Source organism: Ananas comosus, linkage group 14, assembly GCF_001540865.1.
Source record: "Ananas comosus cultivar F153 linkage group 14, ASM154086v1, whole genome shotgun sequence".
In the NCBI taxonomy this organism is placed as follows: domain Eukaryota; kingdom Viridiplantae; phylum Streptophyta; class Magnoliopsida; order Poales; family Bromeliaceae; genus Ananas; species Ananas comosus.
In genome coordinates, this window is record NC_033634.1 from 238,498 (window position 1) to 255,023 (window position 16,526).

Consider the following 16,526-nt stretch of genomic DNA (forward strand, 5'->3'; position numbering starts at 1 on the left):
ATCTACTATTAAAATTGTCAATTTTGAGACCTTTTGATCACTAGCCAAATGATGTCGAAAAATTATAAAATTTAGTTTCCAAATATTTTTAATAGTGTAGATCAAGTCTAACGGAGCCGATCGTCGATTTGGAAGTCGCATCATTGAAAACAACTTGTTAGTACGGAGGCCTCCGTGCTACCGATAGTATACCAGCCTAGTTATATATATATATATATATATATATATATATATATATATATATATATATATATATTCCTCTAGATAGAGGGAGAGATTTGGAGAGGGGTGGAAGTCGACAACACCGATACCATCGCCGGCCTTATCGACGACGTGTATAATGTAATGGAGGGGGGTCGAAGGGCTCTATCGATTATGCCCATGGCATTAGGAGAGCAAACGGTACACGTTTTAGACTTTGGGAAATAAGATGTAAATTGAAAGGATCCCTGATGAAAGGCATGACATTCTCGTTTTCTCCATTATTACTCTATTAAATGAAAAAATGAGGAGATTACTCTATTAAATAGAAAGATAAATACTATTACTCTATTAAATGGGAAGGTGAAAAGATTATTTGATTAAATGGAATGGTAAATGGAAGATGAAAGGATTAGTCTATTAAATGAGAAGATAAATGGGAAGGTGAAGATACGACATTGTGAGATAAATTGGATACATGAGAGGAAGTATCTGGTAGAGGCGAACTTAATATTCAATAGAAAGGATGGAGGAGGTGATAATAATACTGGTAGCTAAGTGGGCCCAAATTCAATAGAATTCTACCACGTCGGATAGAAAACACGGAAATTAATAATTTTGTATAGATTATCATCATCAATGCTAACTATATATTCTTTATCTATAATTAAATGATAAACCTTACATGCTAGGGTCTAAAAAAATCAGATTTTATTTATTTATTTTATTTATTTATTTTTTATAACACTAAATTTTTTTAAAAATAATATAAAATATGTACACTCTTGAATATAGAGAGAGAGAGAGAGAGAGTTAGTATTTTTTATTTTTTATATTTTATTTTTTTGCAAAGCCTAACTTCAACGACAGCGCGAAAAGAAAGAAGTTGGGCGAAGAGACGGGTGACGTCACGCTTTACGGCTCGCGCGACGCATGTCAAACCGTGGGGCCCACGCCGGCCGCACGCGTGCGATCGATGAGCTGGTTGGGTTCGGCCGGCATCCCCGCCAGTCAAACCATTTTCTTATTCGACGCGACTGCGACTGCGACTCCTCGAACCCGCGTCCATTCCACAAACCGACAAAACTTTGACCCCTCCACTGCCATCCTGTGATTTGTGTCCATCCAATCCGCAAGTCAACTTCAGCGTGTCACCGAGCCCAAATGATAAAAAATTTAATAATTACAATCTTAAATTTTAGGTATAATAATTTTATATTTTCAGCGTATGCTATCATTCTTTTCAAGAATAAATTTTAATATGCAATATATATTTATAAAAAAAGTTGAGTTTTTTAACTTGCGGGTAAAATTTGTTTTCTAGATAGCAAATCAAAGTTGTTTAATTGTTTTTCTCATCCACGCTTGGTGGAGAAAATGCACGGTCGAAACCATTCATTATTTTGTGGTTTCTTCTCTATTTTCTTAAAGATGATGGAGATTGTGATCCAATCGAAGCTGTTGCGGAAATTTCGCCTACTCTTTTTTGTTTTTAGTTTGACTGCTAGCACATTACTCATCATTTCACGTTGACATCTGTATCATCTCCTCATGTGCACTAATTTAACATTTTTCTTATTTGCATCTACTTGAGTAAAAGGCCCCAGGGGAAACTGTGACCCGCCGCTGCTGCTTTCAACTAATATGTATTTACAAAGGTAAGATATAGAATCAACGGAAATTTTGAGAAACACGTGGCTAGTTATTGCGTATTTTCTTGATCAGTGACACATTATTTAGTGAACCTTGGGATCATGAAAAAAAAAAAAAAAGGAAAAAAAATTAGTAAACATGCTAGTGCTCTGTGATTGTATACTCAACTAGTTGAGGAAGAGCATGTTCGTCCGTCCGTAGAAGGCAAAAACCAACGCCACATGTTATTTATCCATCGAGACAAATGTGGCCCGTGTCCCACGAAAGGACAAATAAGTTTGGCTATCGAGACACAAACCGAACCCACATGGAAACAAGTGNATATATATATATATATATATATATATATATATATATATATATATATATATATATATATATATATATATATATATAGAAAATGACATGGGCAGAGGAATTTGACCCAACCTACTGCTATGTGTAGGCTGGGGTGATTTGGGCCGCATGAAACTCAGGCCCTCAGCCCAATCTTCTGTTAGTGCAGACTCACATCCAGGCCTAAAGATGTACAGGCTATATTCTTCTACCAACAGGAATAAGAGAGAGATAGAACAAATGTTTTTTTTTTTAAGAGAGAAATAGGTAGCACGCTACCCGCTTCGTTTATTTCATTTAGAAATAAACTTAGCTGGAAATGTGAATCAACTAGGATTCAAACTTGGGCCTCGAGTACCAACCATCAAATCCTTTACCACTTGCTCTAGAGACGGTCGGTGAGAGAGAACAAATGTTAACTTACTAATCACGTAGTGCTCAGGTAGTACATAGTAACACTAGTCCAGATCTTTATGTTTCTTTCTCTTTGGGCTTAAAATACAGAAATCGTTTCTGCTTTCTCGGCATATCAACATAGAAAGCTGCAGTACATAGCTACAATGTTCTTAACTGTACTTCAGTGATGTAGTATATGGTTAGGATCTTTGCAGCGGCAGAGAGTTTCAACTTTCAAATTGGGAGTTATTGCAGGCTTTGTTCTTTTTGCAGCTGCGAGCCGCATTGCAAACCGCGGCACCGATCAGATCAGGGCTCACCGCAATGTCGGCTTTAGCTGGCTTAGTTGACCACATCAACGATTTGAAAGTGTTCGAACGTGTGTTCTATTTGTGACTGATCGGCATTCATCAACTACCGTTTCTGATTAGTTCTGGCAAAATATAGTAGATTCCATTTGAGTAGTAGGGTCGCAAAGGAAAAGAAGCAACCTTTCTCTTTTTTCTTTTTTATTAATCTATTTCACTTTATGCATTACAGATTCAAACGTGTGTACATCTTCCAAAGCCCCTCACTCACCCAGCAACAGGAAGAGGAGAAAGAAAAGGCTACTGATCGATCACAATTTGTTCTCAGAATCTCTCTTTCTAGTTACGCGAATGTAGGCGACGACGGCGCCGAAAACAGCTGTGGCGAGGCCGCCGAGCATCACCTCCGCCGCGAAGATCGACTTATCGAACGGCCGACGATGGCGATTCTCAATTCGACGCCACGCCTCACTACTCTCCGGTGCGGTGGCCGTCATTCCCTTATCCTCAGCGCCGGAGGACGCCGAAGGTGCTTCGGCACCCTCCTGCAGGCCCATTTGTATAGCAGCGGCTTTGGCTTCTGCGTGAATTGGCCGAGCTGTTGCAAGAAAAGCTACTACAGGAAGAGAAGCCAAGCAGAAGAAGACAAGCAGGCGAAGACACATTTTCTTCTCGCTCTCTTGTTTTCCTTTTTTTCACCCTTTGCGCGTGTTGTATGGATATTGAAAAATGATTGTACGCATGTAGAGGGGTTCTTATTAGTCCCAGGAGAGCAGGTTGAAGCTTGTGACCGTAACACTTTTATAGAATCAGCAAGTAGAAATGCTTTGTTGGTCCCATAGACGGCTCCTAAAGCGCTACTGACATTTCAACAGTGTTTAATAAGTCGGTGCGCGCAAACTATGTTTCATCCTCAACAGTAAATAAGAGTAAAATTTAAAAATCTATACTGAATTGCTTTAATCTCTTTTAAGATTGAAAGTGCGACAGCACTTGATAAATCTTTATGTAGTAAGTATAACTTGTACCATAAGAAATCGGAGGATACTTTTTGTAAAAGGAGAAGTTTTAGAATTAATTATTGAGAGGTGCGGTGGTGTTTCTTCTTGGTCCTGGTCCTATGAGAGCAGGTGGGGTAAGTACGTACGTGTTCAAGTTAATGAATTGTTCGACTGCGCTTCTAGAAAAAGGAGGCCTACACTCTAGAGCAATTTTTCTCTCTGCTTCAGAACTAATAAATCTAAAGATTTTACTTTTTCAGCATCAAAAAAGAAAAAATAAGAAAAAAACAAAATAGAAAAGTTTGCTGATAATGAGTAAGCTCCAGCTAGCTGATGCAGAGTGGTCCGAGCTCAAAAGCGAGATGTAGAACTCAGCAAATTCTCTAGAATAGTAAAGAGAAGACGCAAGCTGTACGACGGGTGTTGAATTACATATACTAAGAATGAATAAAAGACAAGGGAGGCCAACTGGGAGGGATTTTGCAGGAGTCTGAAACGTGTGTGATCTGCTGCTGCTGCTGCTGCTGCTGCGTTCTAGCTAGCAAGTGACGGAGGAGACTACTGTACTGTCAAACGCCAGTTCTTACTTCTTGGACGGTGAAAGGATGCTGAAATATATGTCCACAATACCCCCCGCGGCAGAAATGCTTAATAATGCTTTTCCTCTTTTAATTTCCTTCTCAAATAGTTCCAAATACATAAATTTCTTCTCAAAAAAAAAAAAAAAAAAAAAAAACATAAATATCGCATCAGTCACTATTAGAGAAATTTTTTTTGAGGAGAAAGGCAGCACGTTATCCGCTTCATTCATTGAATTGATGAACTAGACTACAAGAATGAGACAGTCAGAATCTCTGTTGACAGAAAAATAAAAAGTTTTTATTTCATCTCGAACATCTGTACCGGCAAAAGCTCGAGTCGTGCTAGTATATAAATAGATCCCAATCGTGGAAGTTAAATGGATATCAAAAATCAAAAATAGAAAATTAAAAGCTCAACTTTGATCAGATGGCTTTAGCCTTTGAGGGATAGATTGGCCATTTTGTGTCGGTGAAAAGGACTGAGGGAGAAACAAGCGCCCGTAATATTATTATTAATGATACATTAATCTTTTTGAGTACTATAAAAGGAAAATTAATTTTACTCGTTATTCCAGCTGTGCGACACGCAATCGTGCCAAAATTGAGTTCAGAATTGGGTTTGAGCACCTTGCCACCCCAAAAATCGTCAAGATAGAAACAACTGAATAGTATGTTTAACACCAGAAGATCAATCTGAAAGTGCATGTACTGGAAGGTTAAGAAACAGAGTGCATCAGATGTTGCATAAGCCGAGCCACTGTGATTTCGTTCATTCGTTGGCAGGGCAACAAGACACAATCTCTAGAGGGGTACGATACGATCCTCATTTCGAAAATTTGAAACAAAGGTGTAGAAAACTAAGATCCTGATTCTACAGAGTGATTAAAATAAAAAAAAATGTCGGATGCATGATTGCGACCGGAGAGAAGCCCTAGAATAGCAAAGGAGACATATATATGTGCCTTATTACGAATTAAGATTTTGTTAGCGTTTGGTCGTGTCGGTATGTCTCATATGCAACTTAATAGTGTCGGATTGCTTGGTTCAGTTTATATTGGATGGTCACTGACTCTCTGATTAATATTCACACTGCCTCTCCCTCCCATCAAACGCGCGAATTTTTCATTACTTTTATAAGTTGTGGTTTTGATTCTATGCTTGCCATACATTCACTTAAATTTACTAGCTAAGTTATGGACCGAGTGTTTGTTTATCCTCATTGTTGGCATTTAAAAAAAAAAAAATTAATTAATTAATTGAGGCTGAAATTTATAATTAGGTTCTAAATTACAAACATAGGAAGTCATTAGAATTTTTATTTTTTTCTAATTTTGTAGATAAATAAAAGAAAATTAAGCACAACAAAACTCAAAAGTAATATTTTATCGACTAGAAGCGCACATAGCTTGTATGGCCCAGATACTCGGGCTCCTTTTAAGTTGGGCAACCAACATGTGATGCTGAACAATGAAGGAGCAAGAATGCATGATGTTGGTAAATTCCTATTAAATAACCTCAATTAGCATAATACAATTCGTTATCTTCTTGTTGTTAATTAATTTATTCTCTGCTCAATAGGTCCCCCCCGAGTCATCATAAATATAATAATAATTGATGAGTGGCGGAGAACCACCCAACAGCATGGGGTGTCTAATTAACACAGAGCAAGGAATCGAACCCCATTTCCCTCGTCCGTGCCAAGGAGACAAACTAAATTACTTGCTACATATGCAAACATTTTTCTTCGTTACATGTCGCAACTCCATCTACCAATTTTGCGCGGAAGCATGCATTTCTAGTTGAAATTAGACCGTCAATTTGATTCTTGTCTGTAATTTGTACTGAACATGAGCGTACAATTTTAGAATAATAATTCTTCTGATATTTAATAAGATATTACAAAATATAATTGATAAATTAAATTTTTTACAATATTGTCCGAACTAAATATAAAAATAACTATAAATAATCTGATTATTATATTAAAAAATGACTTTAATTTCATTTTTCTTCTTAGATTATGCAAAAAATGATAGTCATTCCCATTTTCCGATTTACGAGGCAATCTAAAACATTACCAAAGGGAGAGCAAGGATTGTGAGTTGAAACTGACATGTGGGACCCATCGTCATTAGATTTTTTTTTTCTTTTTTTACCCCCACTTTAATATTAATATTAATAATATTAATTAAAAGTCTAAAATTGCTAATGCGACGTCGAATTCACGCAACGTTGAGAACCACAACGCGGTGAACAAACCCACAGTCACCCCCAACCTTATCTATTTCTCTTCCCCGCCACGTCAACAAGCGACGACGCTAACACAGCGTGGTCTCAAAAGTGGTTACTTTTTTTCCGGTCTCTTTGTCAATTAGAAGCTCAACCGACTCTGTCGCTCGTTCTCTTCTTCCTTCGCGGCCCTCTGAGGAGAGGATCTCATCGTCTCCCCCTCTCTCCACTGCTTCGTTCCCTCGGATTAGGGTTCTGAGACCGAGCGCGGATCCGATGGGAGGAGGCGCCATGAGAACCGCGGCCAAGGCGATGCTGCGCGGGTACCACCCCTCGGCCGCCCCCTTCGCCGGGGCGGCGCGGAGGGCGCCCGTGCCCCCGCCCTCCGCCGCTGTTCCCGTGGCGGCGACGGTGGCCGAGGGAGCGCCGTCGATCTCCCTCGTCTCCGGCGATAAGGGCCGCGCCGAGGCGGTGGAGACGGCGCCGCAGTGGGCGCCGACGTGGGAGGTCGACGACGATGAGTGGGATTTGGCGGGGTGGGCGGTGGAGGAGGAGACGAATCCCGCTCCGAGGCTCGTGTTCGGGCCCGTCCCCACCCTGGATGAGGCTAAGGAGGCGACTTCGGATCTCACCGATGCGATCGAGAAGTAAGTTCGTTACTAAGTTTACCATCCCCATTTCTGTTTCTCTTTTTATTATATTTCCTGGTTTCCAATCAGAGTTTTGCGTTCTTCCATGTTTTTAGTTGTTTATGATTTGGGAAATTAAATCGAGCACTATAATTGAATTGAAGGTTCTCGATGCAATTTTATGATAAAATTGTGATTTTGAGTTTTTTTTTTTAAAAAAAAATCTTTTCATATGGTTTGCTTCGGATATGCTGTTCGCCTGATTTAACAAATGATTTAGTATCTGAAGATAATTATTAGTAATTTGAAAAGAGGATTCTTAGTGATAATTACTGTGAACCCACTTTTGAAAGGTAGCCTAGGTTGTTACCTTGGAGTTTTCTTTTAGTTTCGAGTGTTGACTATGTGATTAATTTACAGAAAACGGATCCTTGTTACTAGATGTTAGTGATGATACTTGATTTGGTTTTATTCACTGCATAAAATTTTGAATTTTTTTGTTCTTTTTCATTTACTTTAAACTTTCTGATTCCAATCTGAATATTGGGTTGAGTCGATTAATATTTTCGTGATTCTGATTTACCATCTCAAAATGATGGTCGGCTATTGTTGTTATGCTTCTTAGCTCTTTTGGAAGCTGGAGGGGAGGTCACTTGATCGGTGTGCGGTGTTAGCTTGATGATTTGCCATGACTTCAGATGTTTTGTAATGTAGCTGATGTACAATCATGATTTCCAAGTAAAAAACTTTTCTTTATGCTTGTAACATGATAATTTTTCAGGGTATACTTCTCTGGAACTGCTGCTGAGATTTCTGGCAAGGATGGTCAGGGGAATAGCTCTCCTGAAGTGGATTCAATCATTCCCTCAATGCCGAGACATGTCGTTCAAGCATTCTCATTGCTACACGGAAGCCCGGAGGCTCAGGTTCTAAATTTTTGTACTTTATTTGTATCAAGTGCAGATTAGTTTGTTTACAATTTATATTGCCTTTTGTTCCATTTTGTTTAAGCATCATTGCTGTGAAGTGATGCTTGATTCCTTACCTAGAATAGGTACTTGCTCGTAGTGTGTTTGATATATATGCTATGCTATTCAACATAAAGTAAAAACTTAATACTAGTGCAGTTCTGGCTTAATACTAGTGCATTTGTGGGTTAGAAGTTTCTTGCTATTGAATGATGTAGTTTTCTTTTGAGTGCTTTTCTACATCCATATTACAGGAGTAGATCTGTCTAGTCCATCGTGTATGCAACACATTGGAGAAGTAGAGATTTATACAGAAATATGTAAATCAAGAAGCTTATGAAGAAAATGGATTTCTCTTGTTATAGAGAAGGGCAATACCATTTTGACATGGCCCATGGTTATACCTATTTTTATTTTAGCAAACTATGCAAAATTCTCTCCACCGAGAGCTGAAGAGGAACCTCAATTCAATCTTGGCTTTATGTGCAGAGTGTTGTTGCTTCTCTCGCATCTGACAAGAACGTCTGGGATGCCGTAATGAAAAATGAGAAGGTCGTGCAATTCTATAGGAATCATCAGTCAAGTAAGCACTTATGAAGCAAAAAATGGCCTCTCTCTTTTCATAATTGTAGAATGCTCGAGTATAATGTGCTATTTTAATTGCAGCTTTAACTGAGTCTGCTGCTGAAAATGCATTTCCGGCAACTTCTCCAGAGAAAATTGATTTTGGTTCTGAAGATACATCTGAAGGCTCAGGATTCGCCGAATTTTTTAATGGAATCAGGATCAAAGTTGTGGAGATGGTAAGCAATATATCCAACTTCATTCAAGATCTCTTTGGCGCTTCATCAGAGGCAACCCACTCGAAGGCCGAGAACAGTAATTCTGATTCGTATGTTAATGCCGCGTTGGGCGGATCATTTATAGCACTAGCTATAGGAGTGATCTTGGTGGTTCTGGTAAAGAGAGGCTAGGTCGACTAGCTCATTCATCTCTTGCTTCTGAAAACAAGGCCCATGGTACTCTTCGTAAAGTGTCTAAATTTGTGGAAAAACTTGCCTTATTTGTGGTATTGAATATTACTGTGTTTGGTTTGGTTGGAGGACAGGTGTCTAGCGGTTTAAGTCCAAGTTCTTTCCATTGCGTATAAAGAGTCAATAAGAATTTTTACAGATATGATGTACCGGAAATGACTCGTCGATTTGACTACTTGCTTGTATTGTATATACTAACTTAATATCAGTTCCTCTCTTTATATGTTGGCGTAGCTGGATTGTATTCTTAATACATATGCCTCTGGATGCAGAATGAGGAAAACATAATGGCAATGATTTGGAACTTGAATGACCACTGAATAGCAATCTTATGGCATTATCTTTCGTGAGAGAGGAGAAAAGAATGCATAGTTAACATAAGCCAGTAGTTGACCGCATATAAAATGTTTGTTCTTTCTTTCCCCCCCCAAATTACTCCCCCCCAAATTACTCGGTTAGGCGAGAGCACGAGACGGAAAAGACTAAATCTCGTCTTGTTGATATAGATGGCTCACAAAGAATGATATAGGAAACAGTTTCATATCATATTTCATACACTTCCTGTACAATACTGAAGAGTTAAAAAGGGCTGCATTACGCCAGTAACTTAATCATGAAATGCTTATTATTCCCCAAGCAGAAGAACATAACATTTCTTCTTATAATTTGCAGAAATTCCATTTGTATTAGCAGTCCTTACTCAAGGAAGGGAATAACAAGCCCTCATAATCTCGTATCAAGAATACACACTACACAAGAATATAAATTACCAAGATCTTCTTTTGATAAGTTACAAAGTCATTTGTCTAAGTCACAAGGAAAATTTGGCCGATCTGTGTTTTGTCGCTGTTAGTAGGCTCTCTAAGGAAGACCAAACGGTGTCTCCAACTTATTTCACCCACGTGCCCCGCTTAATGAAAAAAGCGAGTCAGTGAATCATCTGTGTTCAGACTCCCTGTGTTCAGGCTCCGGTTCTGATGAACTCAATATCGTCGTCTGCTATGCACGTCTTCCCTTTATTGATACTACTGTTCCTCCTGTTTGCGGGCGGTTGGCCTCTCTGTAACAAAAAGGTTATCTCAACAACGTAATAAGAAATTTAGATCAGAACATAATAGATTGAGTGGGGGTACCTTTCTCAACACGAATGCCAAATAAAGATAAGCTACATCCCACTCATCCTGGGACAGCGTACCTGCATATCATAAATTGTTACGCAGAAACAATTAAGATTGCATCGGAGTAAAATTTTGATGATAAAGAAGAAATATGCAATATACTTTGGTCCTGATTTCCATCACCCAGAGCACCAAGCCTTCGCATGAGCTCAGCAAACTCGGGTTTTCTCAAGTACTCATTTACAAACTCGTGGGAGTTCTTTACGAAAACGAGCTCCAAGTCATACTGAAAGAGAAATAGAAGTTTTAAGTGATCTTATCAGATCAAGGAGGAGTTTCATGATTTCATAGCAGACGGAGATGAAAGCATGCCTGCAAGACAAAATTAGCTTTTCTGAAACAAATATCTTTTCCAATGTTGCGGTAAGTTCTAAATGTCTACATTTCACTTAAATTATACAAGTAAAACGTGTTTTTTTTTTTGAGAGAGAGATAGATAGCATGCTACCTGCTTCGTTTATTTCACTTAGAAATAAACTTAGCTGGAAATGTGAATCAACTAGGATTCAAACTTGGATCTCGGATACCAACCACCAAGCACTTTGCCACTTGCGCTAAGGACGGTCCGTACAAGTAAAACGTGTTGCATGAAGGCATTTTAGGATAACATATCTTCAAGTAGTATAAGAAAAACAAATCTTTTTAAGCAATTCAATACAATGAAAGAGTCTAACTAAGAGGATGAAGTTTCAAAACGCCTCATTCAAGTTCCTTCTGTTGTGCAAAACTGCATAACCATATGCCAAAGGAAACAACAACACATGCCAACACATTCAGAATCATTTGCATGGAAGTTAAAACAGCTTTGTGTCCACTAAAAGAAACAACAGATCAATGTTAAAACCGAGAAAGATCCAGACCTCATTTGCTAGTGATTTGAAGACATTAAATGGAACAATCCACTCTGGACAATCAACAGCATCCTGAAATTATACAAACAGAAGCTCCCAATCAGTCCAACAGTAAAATACCAAAATAAAAGAACATAGGAACTAAGAAAAATATTAGAGAATACGAACTAAGCATGAAAGTTGATATTAGAGAACATGTCTTGCTTTTACCTCCAAGTGAAACTTGTACTTGATGCCAAAAGGACTAGATGCTGGGAATTTCTGAACAATGAGAAGTTCAAGGAAAAAAAATTGATATCAAATGCATACGAACACAACATAGAGAGAAATTAATGAAGTGGTAATATATGAAAATGAATGATTAAGAGAATCACCTTTTGAGCATATTCTTCATTGAAACAAATCCAGTAAACACTATTCCCAAATTCCAATCCTTCAGCTGCATATACTAGACTAGATCAGCATCTGTAAATATTTTGTATTTGCAAGAATAACAAAAGCAACCATACCAAACCCCATAACTCATCTAAATAAAGCAAGAAATGGCAATGCCAGAACAACTGAAGTCTCCTCTTGTAACGAAAAAGAATATGTGTATAATACGACAGGTCTTTATATGTTCGATTATTTGCTAACGGTTCACAGATATGCTTGCAAACTGATAAACATATCTCCAGAGTTCCAGCAAAAACTGCAGGCCAAGATTCTCCTTATGGCAAGAATGTATCCTCATTATTTCCACATGGAATTTCATTTTCATCGGCATGAACTAAACAACACTCCCATAATGTGAGAATTCACAAATTTCATTTCCTTCAACAGGACTGTAGGGATTGTAAGAACCATTTCTTGTAACGGCTCTATTTTAAAAAATAAAAAAACCCTCTGCCTACTCCGATTGACAACACAATTCAATAAACTTACAATGATAACATTGCTTAAGGCTTCGGAAATGATCTTCAGCTCAACAGAGTCATATGTATAAAAGTGAAAGATGTGTCAAAATCTTACCCAGGAAAAGATTCATTGAATTCATTTTCTGATAGGAAAGTAATATCTTACTTTAAACATGTGCAGACTGCAAAAGGTTGTTATTAATCTATGTATAAAAAGTTATCAAATTATTCATTACTGGAGATGGTTCTATAAGAAAGTATTGTTTGAATTGGATAAAGCAAAGATCCAAAAATAAAGGTGAAGATGACGATCATATTGGATCATTGTAATTTGCAAGCTAAATACCTTCACGAAGCCTTTTAATGATGACATTTGCATCAGGCATAGTCCCAATAAAGGTACCTCCGGGCCGGAGCAAGGCAGATATATTTGCCAAGGCTCGCCTTGCACGTGCTTCAGTTGACCATGAGTAGTGCATGGCAAACTGCAAAACAATAAACATAAAGTATAATAGTAAAGTCCTTGTTGCAGCATATTTAACTTTCAATATGTTGGTGATATCAGAGTACTCACCTGACAGCTGCATATATCAAATGGTGCATCATCATGCAAATATTTATCCAAGCGAGCCTAAGAAACAAGCAAAAGATTAGACTCCACAGTAAATAACAAATCATAAAGAAAATTTCCAAAAATGGTGGGAAAACATATCTCCCAAGAGTAATTTTTCAAGAAAATGTAGAAAGAAACTTTATCAACATTCAAGCATTTCACTGTTGCTAATACGACTGATATCTTTGTGCTTAAACATTTGGCATCTCGGTAATTTGGAAAAGATCATTCATTACCTCAAAGCAATCAGCACAGATAAGGCGTGCAGGAAAGCTGAACTTTTTCCTGCGTTGCTGTTGGTCTGCATCACCGTTATAACGGGTCCTACAGTCTCTTATCTGAAAGGTTCTCAGATAAAAATTGTAATATAAGTCGTGGGAAGACAACCACTGTAACATAACTCCTAAGTCCTACAGTCTAATGCTAAGAGACAAAAAAGAAAGCAACCAAGAAAACACAGAAAACTCTTGAAAGTACAGTAAGAAGTTAAGGGGAAATATCGTTTTACACCGTGAGACGAGCACCTATACAAAGCTGGATAATTTTCTCCACAGAAGTTCTGACAAAAAAAAAAACTGATTTCACTACCCATCAAGTTCCAAATGGGTATTAAGATTTGTAGGCCATAAATATCTCAAGTCCACGTGGTTCTTTAGATAGAAGTACTGCTCTACTCTGTGCAAATTCATGATCATTACGTTAGATAAGACTCTAAATAGAACAGACCATAAATAGAATGATACGGCGAGTAATGAAGGATGGAGTTAGTTCTACAGAAAAGTTACAACAGAAACAACAATATTGGTGCAGAGTGCTTGAGCTAATATTTTCCGGTTTTAGTTTTAAAAAAGAAACTTTCTATTAGAAAGTCAATTTACAAAATGCAAGCACAAAAAGGCCAACATTTTACAAAAACAGGATATTCAAATGCAACATAAGAAGCCATCTTTTCCATACACAAGGGAACTTACTGAGCCTTCAGCAATATCAACACCAACATAGTAACCGATTTTGGCCTTGTCCCATTTTATGAGGTCACCACCCTATACAGGAAGAGTGGTCAGTATTTAGAAAAAAATAACGCAAAATTTATTGCTGAGTAGGGGTCAAAGATAATATCGATAGGTGAAGATAATGCACACGACCTTCACTTCGCAAATGCATCAACCCATCCATCCACCTGCTCATTTATCATGTACTTACATTATATGGAATTGTCTATTAGCATAATTACTAACCTTGCCACAAGCAAGATCGAGAACTGAGTCTCCACGACGTGCATATAACTGAATGAGGACACTCTTAATCTGTAAAACAAGAAGAACAATAAGCAACTCGGCAATCAGCTTGACTAACTAAATTATATTACCTGCTTAGTGGTACCAGCATTAGTACGAGATGCCATACTAGCACAACTACTTCTATGTCAAAATCATCTTTTTGATAGCTCAGACTATGTCTTCCTATACAACAAATGTAAGTACATGACTCTCGCAATGAAGAATGTTGGTTTAATCTGTTAACTAGTTACAGGCAGAGATATGGCAGCTAATAGAGAAAGTACTTTACCAACATTGCTCGGAAGGTTCAGATAGACTGGGATAGATTGGGAATGAAACGGAATGAAACCTTCCCCCCCCCGAAAAAAAAAAAATCATGTAGAAAAGTAATAGAGAAAATAAAAGCCTGTCCACTTCCAAGTTGGATGGTAAATAGCAGTGCTCTGAGTTATTATGCTCAAGCTGATTAAACAACCTGTGATTTCACCCAGGAAAGGAAGACTCCCAAAGAGCTACAAGAACAGAATGGTATAATGACTAAAGTATACCGACGCATGAATTCCACACAAAATTAACAAAGGGCAGTGAAGCAATTATAGGAATAAGCTACGACTGAGCTATTTCATCCGAAGATTATATCACGTGCCAAAAATTTATAGATAGAGCATGAAAACTAAGAAAAATACTAAAAATTTGAGAAAACAGCACAGTAATTTGCAACCTACCCAGTTGTTGAGCTTCTTGAGATGGATGATGGGGCTCGCCTCGCGCTCCTCCAGCGTCTGATTCGACCTCGCACTGTAATGCTCCGCCACCCTCAGAGCATTCTTAGTGCTCTCATCATCCCCACCATGCGACTCCCCTAAAATCCCAGTTCAGTTCGTAAAGATCAAGCAAACAAAGAAGCAAAAACAATACAAACAGACAACAAGAGTACTAAAAAGCTTCGAACTTGATGCGAAAATCGCAAGTGGGCTTCGATCGGAGTACCGTATGAGTTCAATCTGAGCTTGGATTGCGGGGGACCGAAGGAGGTCGACGCGGTTTCTGCGTACCCCCGCTTCATTCCCCTCCGCCGCTTCAAAAATTAATTTTTTTTACAAAAGGAAGCTTTTTTACGACCGAATCGTGTATACTGCTTCTGGGTAAGCTACAGATCCCTAATTTTTCCAACACAAAATCGAAGGGTGAAAGAAGATTTACAAACAAAGTTCGAGATTGGGGCGGCGTAGGATTGGGGGTTTTGAGAAGAGATTGAAGCGATTGAAGGGAGCGATTAGGGTTCCTACAACACCAAACGCCGCCGAAACGCGGGTTTCCGCAGCTCCCAACCGCCGCCGACGCCGCCTACGCCGCCGCCCACGCGCCTCTCTCTCTCACTCTCTCTCTCCTCTACTTACTCTCTCTCTCTCTCTCTCTCTCTCTGCTCTTGGATATTGCGATTGGAGACGAAGAACCCCTTTGGGGAAAGAGATCTATTCAAAGAGGGAGCCCCTCGGATGAAAAGTATACGAGAGGGTTCCGATGCCGTCCATTTTAACCCGATCTTTCGATCCTACCGTCCAAATAAAAAAGAAAATCCAGCCCTCAAATATTTGATCGACAGTTTTTACAATTATTATTTTTTTTAGGGGGAAAATAATATATTAATAAACTATATTTGTATAAAGTGATTGGTGATCGTGATCAAAAGTTCTAATAAAATTAAATTGTTGTATGTTGAAGTCTCATTTGGTACTACTATTAATTTTTTATTTTTTTAATTTTTAAGTAAATAATTTACATGCTTTTACAAACTATTGGACTTTTTTATATTTATTTTATTATTTTTGTCACAATATAGTCATTAATTGATAAATAAATTAAATAAATAAAAGAGTGATAACTAAAATGCCTCTTGCATAGGCATTCAAAAAAAAAAAAAAAGTATAATATGAAATTTAGCATAGCTTGCTAAAAACAATTGCATAAATTAGCAAAACAATTATAATTAGATAATTGAATGAAGAAAAGTTATTTCAGAAGTCGGACAAATTAGACACTAAAATTTAATTTTAATGCACCTGACAAGAACTAAAGTCTAATTAACTTATTGATAGATTGAGTGAACATTTTCTGTTTTCTCTTAAGCTGCATTTGTGTTGGATTATTTCTTTTACAATAATAATTTTTTAAAAAATTATAATTTGTTAAATAATTCTTTTGCAAAAATTATTCTAAGTATTTTCACCAAAAGATTTTTTAACAAAATATATGTACTAAACTTATATGGCCTATGGACAAATTTGATTTGACTATATAATCTTTCAAAATTTTAATTTTATTATATTTTTTATTTTTTTTAAAATTAAATTAGTTAATAATATTTTGAT

General features: G+C 37.7%; 2 protein-coding genes across 4 annotated transcripts; one reads left to right on the forward strand and one right to left on the reverse strand.

Annotated features, from left to right (window-relative positions):
• LOC109720168 lies at nt 6,814-9,559 on the forward strand. The gene is made up of 4 exons (XM_020247080.1): nt 6,814-7,352; nt 8,116-8,260; nt 8,792-8,885; nt 8,969-9,559. Exons 1-4 carry the CDS (start codon nt 6,982-6,984, stop codon nt 9,274-9,276), a joined length of 918 nt encoding a protein of 305 aa, XP_020102669.1. The 5' UTR covers nt 6,814-6,981; the 3' UTR covers nt 9,277-9,559.
• LOC109720166 (mRNA cap guanine-N7 methyltransferase 1) lies at nt 9,863-15,618 on the reverse strand. Of its 3 annotated transcripts, none has more exons than XM_020247077.1 (14): nt 15,358-15,618; nt 15,145-15,232; nt 14,880-15,016; nt 14,113-14,181; nt 13,846-13,917; nt 13,111-13,212; nt 12,836-12,892; nt 12,608-12,746; nt 11,740-11,804; nt 11,576-11,626; nt 11,375-11,437; nt 10,617-10,740; nt 10,470-10,531; nt 9,863-10,396 (listed from the first exon to the last, which is right to left on the reverse strand). In XM_020247077.1, the coding sequence occupies exons 2-14, from the start codon at nt 15,218-15,220 to the stop codon at nt 10,298-10,300; spliced, it is 1,116 nt and encodes a 371-aa protein (XP_020102666.1). In that variant the 5' UTR covers nt 15,221-15,232; nt 15,358-15,618; the 3' UTR covers nt 9,863-10,297. The 3 variants fall into 3 exon arrangements, with proteins under 3 accessions (XP_020102666.1, XP_020102665.1, XP_020102664.1); XM_020247076.1 differs by having other exon boundaries at nt 15,145-15,314; nt 15,444-15,617; XM_020247075.1 differs by having other exon boundaries at nt 15,145-15,617.

Coding starts and splice junctions, on each gene's coding strand:
- LOC109720168 (XM_020247080.1), top strand. CDS start 6,982: ATGGGAGGAGGCGCCATGAGAACCGCGGCCAAGGCGATGCTGCGCGGG. Junction 8,261..8,791: donor ACGGAAGCCCGGAGGCTCAG/GTTCTAAATTTT, acceptor CTTTATGTGCAG/AGTGTTGTTGCTTCTCTCGC. Junction 8,886..8,968: donor CTATAGGAATCATCAGTCAA/GTAAGCACTTAT, acceptor TTTTAATTGCAG/CTTTAACTGAGTCTGCTGCT.
- LOC109720166 (XM_020247077.1), bottom strand. CDS start 15,220: ATGAAGCGGGGGTACGCAGAAACCGCGTCGACCTCCTTCGGTCCCCCG. Junction 13,918..14,112: donor TCGATCTTGCTTGTGGCAAG/GTTAGTAATTAT, acceptor CTTCCTGTATAG/GGTGGTGACCTCATAAAATG. Junction 10,741..11,374: donor TCAAATCACTAGCAAATGAG/GTCTGGATCTTT, acceptor TTTCTCTTTCAG/TATGACTTGGAGCTCGTTTT.